Source organism: Mytilus edulis, chromosome 13 (assembly GCF_963676685.1).
Source record: "Mytilus edulis chromosome 13, xbMytEdul2.2, whole genome shotgun sequence".
NCBI classification, from domain to species: domain Eukaryota; kingdom Metazoa; phylum Mollusca; class Bivalvia; order Mytilida; family Mytilidae; genus Mytilus; species Mytilus edulis.
In genome coordinates, this window is record NC_092356.1 from 68,669,056 (window position 1) to 68,684,149 (window position 15,094).

General features: G+C 32.1%; 1 protein-coding gene across 1 annotated transcript; it reads left to right on the forward strand.

The window, feature by feature from the left end:
- Positions 1–7,689: 7,689 nt before the first annotated feature.
- LOC139500508 (acetylcholine receptor subunit alpha-1-B-like) lies at positions 7,690–8,862 on the forward strand. Its single transcript, XM_071289252.1, has one exon. The coding sequence runs from the start codon at positions 7,690–7,692 to the stop codon at positions 8,860–8,862; it is 1,173 nt and encodes a 390-aa protein (XP_071145353.1).
- Positions 8,863–15,094: the final 6,232 nt, after the last annotated feature.

The following is a 15,094-nucleotide window of genomic DNA, read 5'->3' on the forward strand; positions in this document are numbered from 1 at the left end:
ATGGCAGGAGAATATCATAGCCTTTGTCTTATTACGGTTAAAATTAATAAGCCAATCTTTAGACCATACTGAAATTTGTTCTAAATCGCTGTTTAAGACTTCCTCTATAGTGTAAGGGTTATTGCTGGAATAAGAAAGAGATGTATCATCAGCAAACAATCGAGTTAGACTTGTCAAATTATCAGCTATGTCATTTACATAAATAAGAAATAGTAGGGGACCTAATACGGAGCCTTGCGGAACTCCTTTATTAGTATTATCAAAAGGCGAATAGGCATTTGAAACAAAAACGCTTTGTTTTCTATTTGAAATATAACTTTCAAACCATTTATATAGATTTCCATCAATACCATACGCTTTAAGTTTTATTAAGAGGCCACTATGCCATACCCTATCAAAAGCTTTCGAGATTTCACATAATATAAGAGATGTTATACAGCGATCATCAAGTGACATGCATATCCTATAGTAAATTTCTATTAGCTGGTGAACGGTAGAATGACCTGGAATAAAACCTGATTGAAAGGAGTAGGTCCAGTAAGACCCCTTTTCGGCCCCAAAAATTAGCAGTTTTACAAAATTGTTAAAATGTAAATTTTTAGTTATTTTTTACACAGAAGAATGATTCTGCTACATAAATATGGGCTGTTTGTCACAATACAATGCACATATATCGGATACTTGCACCATTTAGTCATGCTAAATTACTGAAATCTTCACAATTCTAGCATTTTAGTTAAATTTTAGACGGTTTTCGTGTAAAACGAAAGTGGCCGCATTCGTGTTCATCCTTCATATTGAAATGTAAGTTGTATTTTATGATAATACATAACATATATAAAGGTTGAGGGTGAACACGGATGCGGCCACTTTCATTTTTGACAAAAACCATCTGAAAAGTGACATTTTTCGGCATATTTGGTAGATTTTTCATATTTGAGCTTGAATCGGAACGTTTTAAATGACTAAATCAATTAAAATCTTTCACATAAACTAATTGATTCAAATGAAATAGACACTTAAGTGTTTAAAAAGTGGTCAAAATCTTTCATCAGATGAACTTGAAATTTGAGGCCAAAATCGGTCCTTACCGGACCTACTCCTTTGTATAATAAATTGTTTGCTATTAAGTGATTAAATGCATTTTTAAACACAATTCTTTCAAAAACTTTACCCACTGCTGATAATAATGAGATTGGTCTATAATTGGAAATCAGTGATTTGTCTCCGGTTTTGAATAACGGCATGACAATAGCTGTTTTCCATTGACTAGGAAACTCTGTCTTTTCAAATGACAAATTAAATAACAATGATAAGGGTACACTGACAGTATAACTTGTCCTTTTTAACATTTGATGACTAATTGAGTCATTACCTGATGCTTTTCCCAATTTTAAAGTCTGCAAAATATCAATGACTTGATTTGAGTTTATATAGAAAATATCAATTTTAGAATTTGACCTAGTCAGAAATTCTGGAGATCTATCATTATTTTGATTTATAGTAGATATGGAACAAAAATACTTATTCAAAAGACATGCTTTATCGTAATTTTCAGTGACTAATTCGTCATTTTCATTTTTAAGTTGAGTGATATGAGTAGAATTACCCGATGTCTGAACTAATGTTTTCATTAATGACCAATACGATTTAGAATTACCAGATGCAAACTCGTCCAACAAACTATTTGCGTTTAAGTAAAATTGATCTTTTGTGTATCGTTTTAAATTATTCACATGATTTCTTTGCTTTTTATACTTATTCAGATCTGGAATACTATTGGACCTACGAGCTTGTTTGTGTAGTCTATCACGTTTACGTATTTCTCTTCGTAGGTCAGAAATAAACCATATTTTATCATTTGGTCGTATAGTTACTTCTTTTTGAGGAATACAGTCATTAATATATTCAAGAAATTTATTTGTAAAATTTTTACAATTTTGATCCATACTATTTTCAGCATTAATTATTGATTCCCAATCAAAAGTAGAAATGAGCTCGTTACATTTGTCGAAATCGGCATTTCGATAGTCCCAAATCATTCTTTTATCAGTAGTATTATTTTGTAACCTACCAAGATTATTCAAGAATATCATAGTTCCGTCATGATCACTATGCGTACGATCTATTTGTATTACATGGGAATCGTAGACATCACATGAATCTGATACCAAAATAGGATCTAAAAAGGACTGGCGTGTAGCACAAAATCTGGTTGGTTCGTTTATAACATTTTTAAGGCCATTTAATCTCATAATGTCAAATATTTTATGTGAATGGTCAGTAAGAAAATCTACATTTACATCACCCGTTATTACAACATTTGGAGTATAGCTCATTGCGTTTTCGATAGATTCATGAAATTTATCCCAAAAAGTATTGTTATTTGAAGGTTGTCGATATACAACACAAAGGAGTAATTTTTTAGAAGGGAAGGTAATTTCAAGCCATAATGCTTCATTATCAAAATCCAAATCAGGTCTCGGTTTGGCTTGAATAAATTTACTAATATAAATTATAATTCCTCCTCCTGAGCTATTGCGGTCTTTTCTATAAGGATCTCTATTATAACCCTCAATAAGAATATCTTCATTTTTTATATTTTCGTCAAGATGCGTTTCCGTTAAACAAATCACATCAGCTTCATTACTAATGTTTTCAACATAGTCTACTTTATTACGCATACTTCTAATATTAAGGTGAAAAATTGAGAAAAAAACACCTAAAGGACCGGGATTAACTTCTACATCATTACTTAGCATTATCAATAATAATATCACAAAAGTTAACATTGGTTTCAATAGAAACAAATCAAGATATATAGAATAGCATACCGACATCAAACATTTGCATTTCATAATAAGCAAGAACAGTTCAAATAAATAAGTGTGTCTTTTTCTTAAATACATCATTTTCCTACAGAATACTGAATTAAGTTTACAGTAGAATTGACCTATCGACGATCGATAAGCTTGAATATCATTACCCATTGTCAAAAACAAACATAGTTATACAAGAATTCGACAGGTCTAACAATACAATAACTACATCTAAACAATATTTCGTCACTCCAGTCAAAAACATAACAAAACATATGTACAATAGTTTAGATTGTGGGAATAAATGTACAGGCTGTGGATGAAAAAATATTTGTTGAGTAAACTTTGATAAAAAATAGAGAAAGCAAATAAATGCATGATACATCTGATTATTTTTTCCAAATGTAATGAAAAAGAAAGGAAAAAAAATCAAAAAAACAACACATTGTTGTACGATTTTACATAGCGCGAAGAAAAATAAATATAAAGAAATACTACATACTAAATATTTTAATTCTTATAAATGAAGAGAATAAGAAAAATTTGGTGTAACTTTTAATTTTGAATTAAATTTTCGTAATTGTTCCTTGCAACTCAACATTGTTATTCGAGTGAAACTTTTTTTGAGGTCACATACCTTACACGCTTGAACAGTTTTGGTAAATAAACAATTACACGTGGCAAGAATTGTTGATTAATAGTTCAGGAATTTGTTCATTTAATTCTTTACAGGTAAGTTTATTTATTTATTATCATTGTTTACAAATAGAAATAATACTTTACATTGATCTTGTTTGTCTTTATATTGTGTATTTGCGTACAACTAAATGTCAATAAGATGATAATACTATGTTATTTCAGAACTAATTCAGACAAGAAACAATGGTAACAGCTAGTCGTTCTAGTTTTCATATTTGTTACAAGTTATTCAGTCTTAAGATCTTCAACATCTTGAAAGGATTTTATTAGAATTTTGTCCGAGCCGGAATTTTTCTTTGTGAATACTCTACCATCAAAGGTCCAAAACGAGTGAATCTTTTTGTTTTTTTTAAGTTGATTTAGCCTTTTGATGAGTTCCTGTCTGTCTCTAGTTAGATCTTCTGTAATAAATATTTGAGCCGAATTGTTCTTGAGTTTCTTTTTGGACATATAGATGGAGTTTTTAATTTTCCAATTTCGGAACTTACAAATGAGTTGCGCTTTCCCACCTTCAATTTTACCAATGATGTGAGACCTGTTAATGTCATTGACACATAGAGGTGGTGACATGCCCAGTTTTAGGTTGGCAATATCAACTATTATATTATCTGTTTTTTGGAGGTCTTCTTTACTCAAGGGAACGTTATGAAATCTGAGCGATGTTCTGCGACCGTATTGTTCAAGTTCTTCAATATCGGCATTTAGAGTAGCCACTTCCTCCTTTAGACCCTTGTTGTCAGCCATACTGGTAAAAATTGCATTGCCCAAATTTCTAAATTTCTCATATCTTTCACTAGCATCGGAAAGTGCTTTGTCAACATGTTGTTTTAGTTGAGTATTTTCAGTTTCTAACGATGTAATTTTTAGTTGTTGTTGATTAATAATGGCATTTAGTGGTTTAATAGCGTCTTGAATGGCTTCAGTAATAGCTGATTTTAAAGATGATTTTAGTTCTGAAATAAGTTCTGTTTTTATTTCACTGATAATAGATTGAAATACATCAGGTTTCAATAAAGTTGTTTGTACAAGTTTTGCCATATTAAAGCTTTCACCATGAGTTTTGAAGGTAACTGGACTCGATGGGGGACCACTCGACTGTACTTAAGATTAGCGTTGAACAGATAAAGATCTTTGACGGGTTGGTGGGGGTTTCATTTGGTCTTCTGATGATGAAGATAATTGACGTTTCCTGGAGGAACTTCTCCCTCTGTTACTACCACCAAGAAGACTTGTAGACTCAGGAGTTTGACTTTTTAATTCACTTGTGGCGGACATTTTGTTTGTTTATAACTGGGGTTGAACCAACAAATCGTATATTTTACCAGCATTTAACGCATATAGTGACATAACAATGAAAGTCTGACTAATACCATATATTCGGAATACATTCTTGCAAATTTCGTTACCAAAACACACATAAAAATATCACATTTCGTACAAAATGTTTGTTAGTACTTTTCACATCCTACTAGTTGCCGCCATTATCATTCCATTGGTCTTATCATTCCATTCAAAAATGAAATAATGAAGTAAATCATAAAAGTTAATCGTATGACTGATTAACAATTACTGTTAAAAAAACATAAAACTAATTATGCTTCCTTAAGATCTTGCCCCGAGATGAGAGACAAGTTTTAATTAATTTTATATTTTTGGATTAACAATACCAATCAATATACTAAAGAATTGATCCGTCAAATTAATTACCACGACGACAATTTTTAAAGAAAACACAACTATTTAAAATGATTTCAATACATATCTTTATCAAATCTATAAAAATTGAAAAAAACAACGCTTAACCAGTTAGCGTTTTCGGTATTCGGTCGTTCGAACGGTTAACCGGTTAACTGGTTAACCGTTGACAACACTAATAATAACACAACGTTGACTGCTGTACCTCTATTTTTGACATTTATACCTATTATGTCCTTTTTTTTTTAAACATCGTTGTAACTATAATAAAATTTTGTACGACTACCATACAAGTGAGAGGTTTAGCTAGCTATAAAACAAGGTTTAATCCAGCATTTCCTACAGTAAACCAGATGCTCTGCAGGGCGCAGCTTTATACGACCGCAGAGGTCGAACTCTGAACAGTTGGACCAAGTATGGACAAAACATTCAAGCTGGATACAGCTCTGAAATGGATTGTGATTAAATAGTTGACACAGCATACGTTTCTGACACAGAACAAATGTGGTCTTTTAAACATACATTTTTTTTTGGCTTTTGAGCAATTGACTATGCTGTTGAATATTAATCCTCTCAAAAAAAAAATATCTGAAGAAATTTTCTTTTTAATTTCTGAAATCTGAAAGAAGAAAAATTGACCCCCACCCCAAGCTTTTTTTCACCTCCCCCTTTCCCTTATTCCAAAAATGATCTCAATTCAAATTTCTAATGGAGTTTGCAATAATAACTACTCATTTAAATACATCATTAAATATTAAAATATAAAATGTCATACAGTCATGGTTAAAATTAATATCAATTAATAGTAACTTCTAAACTTCTTCACCTTGGTATATGTGCATATTAAACAAAGGACACAGATGGATTCATGACAAACTAATGTTTTGGTGATGGTGATGTGTTTGAAGATCTTACTTTACTGAACATTATTGCTACTTACAATTTTCTCTATCTATATAGACTTGGCCCTTTAGATACAGAGGAAAATATCTTGTAAAAATTTACAAAAATTTACCAAATTAATGACAATTGTTAAAAATTGACTATAAAGGGCAATAACTCCTTCAGAGGTCAACTGACCTTTGTGGTCATGTTGACTTATTATTAGATTTTACTTTGTTGAACATTATTGCTGTTTACAGTTTATCTCTATCTATAATCGTATTCAAGATAATAACTAAAAACCGCAAAATTTCTTTAAAATTACCAATAGGGGGCGGCAACTCAACAACCGATGTCCTATTCATCTGAAAATTTCAGGGCAGATAGATATTGACTTGATAAACAATTTTACCCCATGTCAGATTTGCTATAAATGCTTTGGTTTTAGAGTTATAAGCCAAAATCTACATTTTACCCCTATGTTCTTTTTTAGCCATGGCGGCCATATTGGTTGGTCGGCCGGGTCACCGGGCACATTTTTAAACTAGATACCCCAATGATGATTGTGGCCAAGTTTGGTTAAATTTTGCCCTGTAGTTTCAGAGTAGAAGATTTTTGTAAAATTTAACGACGACGGACGACGACGACGGACGTATTAAAAGTGACGAGAAAAGCTCATTTTCAGATTCATTTGAAAATTTCAGGGCAGATAGATCTTGACTTGATAAACAATTTAAACCCTGATGGCTATATGGTAATAAGATGTATCACACCATTTCAACTGCCCTCTTAAGAAGAATTAAAATCTAAATTCTAAATCAGTTATCGGTTGTGCTCATACCACCATGTCCGTTATACTACTTCGTCCGTTATTAATAATAATTGAGACAAGAGCATACATTTGGCTAGAGTAAGATCTGTAATTGGTTGGACTCATTTAACACTAAAAATGCGTATACGTAACAAATACCAACAAACTGGACATCGTTTACGGAAAGCAGTACTAATCATTACATTAATTTGTGTACTACCGTTGTTCATGAATGAACCCAGTAAGGTTTCAGACAAGGTCATTCGTGTCAAACAGCGCTAACTACACTAATTGATGAATGGTTAAAATATTTAAACGAAGGAGAAATAGTTTGTACAGTGTTTTTATATTTCAGTAAGGCTTTTGACCTTATAAACCATGCCATACCGTAATATCAAAGTTTTAATTTTATTATATCGGAGAACATATGATACATTGTTTACTGGTATAAGTCACATTTTAATATGTTTGTTTTATTAATGTATTTGATACTTTGAAATGCAGACGTATATCCGACTTTTCTTTTCATTCGTTATAACATTTCGTTAATGTATTTCCTTATTATTTTAATAATGTGTGTTAATCATTTAAATATGATCTCTAATTTAAACAATATTAGTAAATTATGTAACAATAATTAGATGGGATTAAAACAAATTAAAAGGTTATAAGGTTATAATAAAGGACATTATATTTATCAGAACTTGTTAGGTGGATCCTTCTCATTACAAAGATTTTAATCTAAGTACTAGCTACTTATTTGTGCTTTACTAATTTACTGACATGGATATTATTCCATCTATCAGATTTTTGTTTCTATGTTTCATATTGTTATATGACGTTCAATGTCAGAGTAAATCAAATATAAAACAGTTATATAGTGATGTATTTTCAAATTACCAAAAATCAATTGTACCAAATTCTGATTTTTCTTCACCTCTAAATATTACTGTGAGAATATTTTTGATCACCATAACTCGATTTCAAGAGGTTGACCAGACACTTGATCTAGCAGCTGGATTAAGTGCGAGTTGGATAGACGAGGACTTATCTTGGAATCCGTCATCATATGGTAATGCACAAGACATAGTGGTACCTTTGACCGATGTTTGGACCCCAAAGTTTTTACTTGTAAACTCAGTTGCAACATATGAACCGTTGGGTGGAGACAACGCTAACTTTGCTACACTCGAAAACACTGGTGAGGTGGCTATATTTGTTAGCGACGTATTGTCATCTAAGTGTACAACAAATATATATAAGTTTCCGTTTGATTCTCAGACGTGTTATCTGAGATTCTTCGTATTGAGTATGAGTTCGAAAACAGTAACATTGAATCCAGCTTCTAATCCTGTTCAACTATCTTTTTTCACACCAAATTCGGACTGGTCATTACAGTCATATAAAGGTGAAACGTCAATTTGGAATGGATATTCTATATTTATCTGCACACTAACAATACAACGTTCACCTTTATATTACACAGTATTAGTGTGTGTTCCTACTATATTGTTTGGATTACTCAATCCAATGGTGTTTCTACTTCCGGTAGAATCTGGAGAACGAATAGGACTTTCAATAACTATATTACTATCTTATGCAATATTTTTGTCCATGGTACAAACGGCTATACCAGCAACGTCCAATCCAATGAGTCTTCTCTTAATCATAATGATTGTTACTATATCATTAAGTGGAATCATTCTGGCTTTAACAATTTACATATCTTTGCTTTATCATAGAGATCCAAAGACTAAAATGAACTTTTTCTGGAGATATATAGGAACAAGAAAAAAGACATCAACAGGCGTGCAGCCATTTAAAAACGATGGTGCAGGTGAGAATATGACAACTTGGCAGGATGTATGCGAGGGATTAGACAATATTGTGATGGTTATATCATACTGTATCTTATTCATTATCAACTGTGCATATTTTATAGCTGTATTGAGTTGATATATCATTTCAATAAGGTTTTGTCCTTTTGTGTCTTTATGATTTATTGTCAACCGTGCATATTTCATAAATAAATTATTGTGATATAATTTCAATAAGTATTTCCTTTAGTTCGTGTTTTGTTCTCTTGTGTGTTCTCTTTCACACCCCTCCAGAAACTTGTAGTGTCATAGACATATACTGTGGTTACAAGTTAACCACTCTCCCCGAATGAAACGTATTAAAGTCCAATGTAGTTTGAAGATTTGTTTAAAGTTCCCCCTTTTGACGTAAATATTATAGTTAAGTGTTGTTTAAAGTCTACAATGACTTGTCCCCATTTACCTACTATTCCACTTTTCTTTTTACCGTAATATATCCAGCTATATTGTCTCGGAATATAAGCCACATTTAAAGCTTAATCACAAAACTAAAACATATTGAAATAAAGTATACCTCGAATTTGACACACACGGTCATCTCAATGAGCATCTCAGTACCAAAATCTATGACAAACGAGCAATTTTAATTTTGAAATTATCAATTTCCCTCTTCCTTAGTAGCAATATACCAACTTCACCTGCATAAGGGATATACATTTCCGAACTTATTCGGTATTCAAGAGCATGCAGCAACTACTAAACTTTGTAAAACGCCACTAGTGTCTGAGCAGAAAGTTGATGTCGTCCTTTTTCTAAAAAAAATCATCGGAAGGTACTTGTTGATAAATATTCCGTATCAACTTCACAAATAATACATGATGGTCTTGTAGTATAGATTTTGGGCACTGACGTTGTTTATCATATTTACATGTCAGTGTCTGTACTTATGTATCCCGTCATGTTTTAAATATCTGTTTTTTAATATAGTGATTAAGATAATAACACAACGTTAATGATGTACCTCTATTTTTGACATTTATACCTATTATGTCTCTTTGTTTTACACATCGTTGTCACTATAGTGAAATTTTGTACGACTGCAATACAAGTGAGAGGTTTAGCTAGCTATGAAGCAAGGTTTAATCCAGCACTTCCTACAGTAGAAAATGCATGTACCAAGTCAGAAATATGGAAGTTGTTGTTCATTGTTTGGTTAGTTTGGGCGCTTTGATTTTGCAATTTGATTAGGGACTTTTCGTTTTGAATTTTCCTCAGAGTTCAGTAATTTTGTGATTTTTACTTTTTGATGTCACATCTATCTTTTCGAAAACAAAATCGTAATTACAGTTCAAGTAAAGAGTATGAATATCATTGAAAATCCAAAAGACAAATAAAAAATAGAAATGTATATTTTCATAAATTTTTGATCATTCAAAAGTTTTTTTACAGTAGATAAATCTGGTTTCTGAAATTCATCAGTAAAAAAGTCAAAACCAAATAGTTCAGTGAATTTAACTAAATATTTTGCCAAATAATTGCAACAAAAAGATTCTTATTTGATTTACTGGCACAACCTTTTGGTCATTAAAACGTTAAAGGAAATCAATAATTTTATTTCAATTAACTTCTGGGTCAAAATATGAATCTTTCCTCACAAATCGCTGAAAATATATAAATTCATAAATTTTTCATGATTGTGTCAAATCAGTCAGAATAGAAATGAAATATATAACAATTAACTTATATAAAAAAAAACATTCTGAAATATTTAAAGGCTTAATTTTTTATAATATTATTGTGAACACAAAGAAAAAAGGATGTCTTCTTTCATGTTAATGTCAGTTGTGTAGTTGAACACAATGTTGATTGCTGGAGAGAAAATTCGATTTGCAAAGATCCGGACCTTATTTTTAGAAAAATTAAATTTGGATGATAATTAGGTCAAGGTACCTGGTTATAATTTCTTTTGAAAAACGTTTTAAGCATGATTAAAGTGTGAACATGTAGAGATCATGCAATGATTAACGAATGGTTAAATAATAATTTAAATACTTCTCATGGCAGGGGATTAACATGAAATATGCTACAAATAAATATTGATTATTAAGATAACATTGACATTAGAAAGAATAAATATACACATTCTACAGAATAAAGTTAAAATAGATTATACGTATGTACCAATCCCGGCTAAAGACAGGACTACGACATATGCATCCATTAAGTCATCGGTGAAGTTAATACACGGCTGATAACACATATTATATTCATAATCAGGCTAAATATCAGAACAACAATGTTAAATCTGCTTCCGCATATTTTTGTGTTCTTCCCTCACCATGAGTCGAACACCATGATATTGGGATATCGTGACAAGACCGCTTGCACTGTGTCCAGCGTTATTGACCACTCGGCCACCTACGCTTAACTAAAATTAAGGCTTTCCGCAAGCAAGTGTAACCATTCCTCGTGAGTAGAATCTCGAGTGGTAACACAGTTCATGATAATTTAAGCAATGAAGATGGAATTGATTGCAGATAACCTAAATATCTATGAGGGGCTGGACAGGGGGTAGGTTTCTCCATGCTTCCGTCCCTCTTCTCCCTTCTCCAGCCATCCTTCTCCCTTCTCCCTTTCTTTTCTCTCTCCCTTACCTTTTCCGACATACATTTCATTAAAATCCATAAAACATTCAGGAAGATGTTTCGCTCAGAAGATTAGTAATGCCATACTATTAAAGTAACGAGTATCTCCCCTTTAACATTTAGAACTTTCTCATGTAAATATTTCTTCAATATCCATCCAGTTGTTCAGGAGTAGATGCGCTTAAAAGAGATACATTAATAGAAAGATAGGGTGCAATATACCTGCAACGTGATCAGACGCTTACAAATTCCCATCTAGGAGGGACATTCCAATGCAACCACCCATATTTTCAATATTTGACAAATTTTAATCAGAAATAGTCCTGTCAAGGACGGCAGTAAAAATCGTGAATGTGTGACCCCAGCTTAACTCTGACGCACGCCGTTTCCTTATTAATTTTAAAGTATAAATCAGAGGCGTAACACCCAAATTTATATTGGTACGGCAAGAAATAATATGGGTTGCAAAGCAACTCATCCCTCCTTGTTGAGGCGGATATTCGACAGGGGTTAGGGTAAAAGGCCCGAGAAATTTTGGGATAAATGGTACAAAATCCTGCATTCTGACCCTCTCCTGACACTTAAATTTTGCTAATGAAAACATCATTTTTTTAAATAACAATTTGAGTTATCTCACTTTTTTGAAAGTCAAATTCAAAATATAGAAAAAAGAAAAGAATTTGAAATGACTTCTGCGCACATCTTTCGTCAAAGACATATGGTTCAACTTCGCCAGAAGCATATTCCTCTGATTTCGTCGTGAAAATCGTCAATGATTCTGTCATAATCGATTTCAATGTTTTATGGACATACAAACGTGAAAGGGCATTGAAAAATACGCCTGTTTTTAATACATTTGATGCTAAATAATTTTGTTGTAAGTTTTCTTCTAATCGCAAATAATGGGTATCAGATTGTATAAGAAAATTGCGATTTAGAAATGTACATACCTTTTGAAGCGGTGACAATTACTCCACTAAACTAAAGCACAACCGGAAAATCCTCTCACGGTTTTCATTGCAGAACCAAATGTTCTACGTGTGTAGATTACCAGCTTTGTATATAGAGTTTACTGACTGGGTATCATTATTCAGAAATGTTATAAATGTGCTAGGTCGTGTAGGGTTAAACATGTTATTGTAGGTAATAAAAGTTATAGCTGTGGAACTTTTTTTTTATCATATATATGAGTATAATAGAGTATTGCCTTCTACTAAGTGGAATTGTGAAAGAGGAGTCAAAATGTCCTTGTCCATCCTTTGTCGCTTTGAAGAAATCATGCTTATCCTTCTAGGTCGTCATGCTCGTAGCAATGTATTACTGTAATTTGAACTTTCAAATGACAGAATCTATCATAAAGGATAGTAAGATACAGTAATGGAAATAATTATGGGGGGGGGGGGGGTCGTCAAAACTAGTGACAACTCTACAATAAATCCATCCACTGGATCACCAGTAAATTAAAATGTGATACACGACTGAAAACACACATCATGCTAAATTTTGTTCTCCCTTCGACGGGATTTGAACTCCTGCTATTTGGGTATTCAAGACAACACAACGCGACCACCCAGACTGAACTAATAATATTTAGCTTTCGGTACCCTACTTTTACCCTTCATCGTCAGTAGAATCTAGAGTTGTAACACAGTAAATGTACATAATATATAAATCATGAAGATGGAATTTATTGAAATTTAACTAAAGAAAGTTATTAATTAGAGTTATTATATATGTATAATTACTCTAAATATCAACACAACAATGTTAAATATGCTAATTTGCGAAAGAAATTTTTTTTCTTCCCTCGTCGGGATTCGAACGCCAATGCAAATAGAATATCGTGACATTCAAGAAGAAATTTGAATAACCATAGTACAATAACACAATGAAGAGATGTATAAATACAGAGGCATTTCACGTGTAACTAAGAAACATCAAAGCATACAGACAAAGCGAATTAGTAAAATTGAAAGACAAGATAACAATCAAAAAGCTGAAAGCTCTGAGGAAAAATGACGCCACTGCCTCTAATATTGGGATATTTTTTATGCAAGTCTTGATTTTCACATACCTTAATAAGTTTAACATTGCAACATGTCTCGTAAGCATATAATTGATATTCGTATATGTGTGTGTGAAGTGAAGATGACAACTGACTGTTTTTTTTAATACAAATGAACAGGTCAAGAATGATCTACAGTATCCAATGACTACTGGCTGTTTTTTTGGTACAACTAAATAGGTGATCAAGAATACTGGAATGATCTACAATATCCAATGATAACTAGCTGTTCTTTTGTACTAATAAAAAGGTCAAGACTATTTAAATGATCTACAATATCCAATGGCTACTGGCTGTTCTTTTGTACATACTAAATAAAGACTACCTGAATGATCTAAAGAACTATAAGTAATGTGTAATTTTTTTCTTGCAATTACATTTTTCCAAATCAAGAATACAGACTACTATAAAAAAAAAAAAAAAAAAAAAAGAAGATGTGGTATGATTGCTAATGAGATAACTATCCAAAAAAGACCAAAATGACACAGACATTAACAACTGTAGGTCACCGTACGGCCTTCAACAATGAGCAAAGCCCATACCGCATAGTCAGCTATAAAAGGCCCCGATAAGACAATGTAAAACAATTCAAACGAGAAAACTAATGGCCTTATTTATGTAAAAAAAAATGAACGAAAAACAAATATGTAACACATAAACAAACGACAACCACTGAATTACAGGCTCCTGACTTGGGACAGGCACATACATAAATAATGTGGCGGGGTTAAACATGTTAGCGGGATCCCAACCCTCCCCTAACCTGGGACAGTGGTATAACAGTACAACATAAGAACGAATTTTAAAAATCAGTTGAAAAAGGCTTAACTGATCAGACGGACAAAATACAAGTGGACTAGTATCCTTTCAAACCAAATGATTATGAAGAGCCTGTTGTAACAAGCTCTTATACCCCACTAGTCCTATAACATATGACTTCGCATTCTTATTCAATTTTTAACGTTTTTATACTGATATTTTCATTTTTTTTTTTTTATTTTGAATGCGAAGTGTGACACATTGATAGTAAAAAAAAATTATCAGATTAGTAAATAGAAAAAGTAAATAATGCTCCCGAGGTATATGTTATAGGACTAATTGCCCACATACTCATTAAATAAGTTACTAGTGACATAGTTATTTCTGTTACTTGAAGCAAATTCTATTTCTGTAGATTTATACAATAGCATAATATTGTTATACTTGTTTTATTGCACCTTGAAGATTAGACAAATAGGGATACTCCTTTGATTTTTTATTTCATGTCAGTCAGGTCCCTTTATATGAAACTTGAAACCACTTCTTTGTCATATTGATATTTTATAACAACTCTGCTCAATTTGATATTCATTCGAACCATATATCATAGTCATGATAGTAAGCTAATTTTAATTTACACTAATCCACAATCTTTCATGTCAAATTTCTGTCTCCATTTAAGTTTATGCTTTTGAACCATGGTATTAAACACAATTTCAAGTAATTATGCTGTTATAGTGGGTCACCATATATTCAACTTGGGTGGCATTCCAGTTATTGAAATTTGTGTCAGATTGGATAATGAACTAGACCTTTAGGAATTGATCTCATTATTTAATATGGAACCATAGTATGGGACCCCTATCCGATAACAAAATAAAACATGTCAAGCGGCAAAATTT

Coding starts and splice junctions, on each gene's coding strand:
- LOC139500508 (XM_071289252.1), top strand. CDS start 7,690: ATGGATATTATTCCATCTATCAGATTTTTGTTTCTATGTTTCATATTG.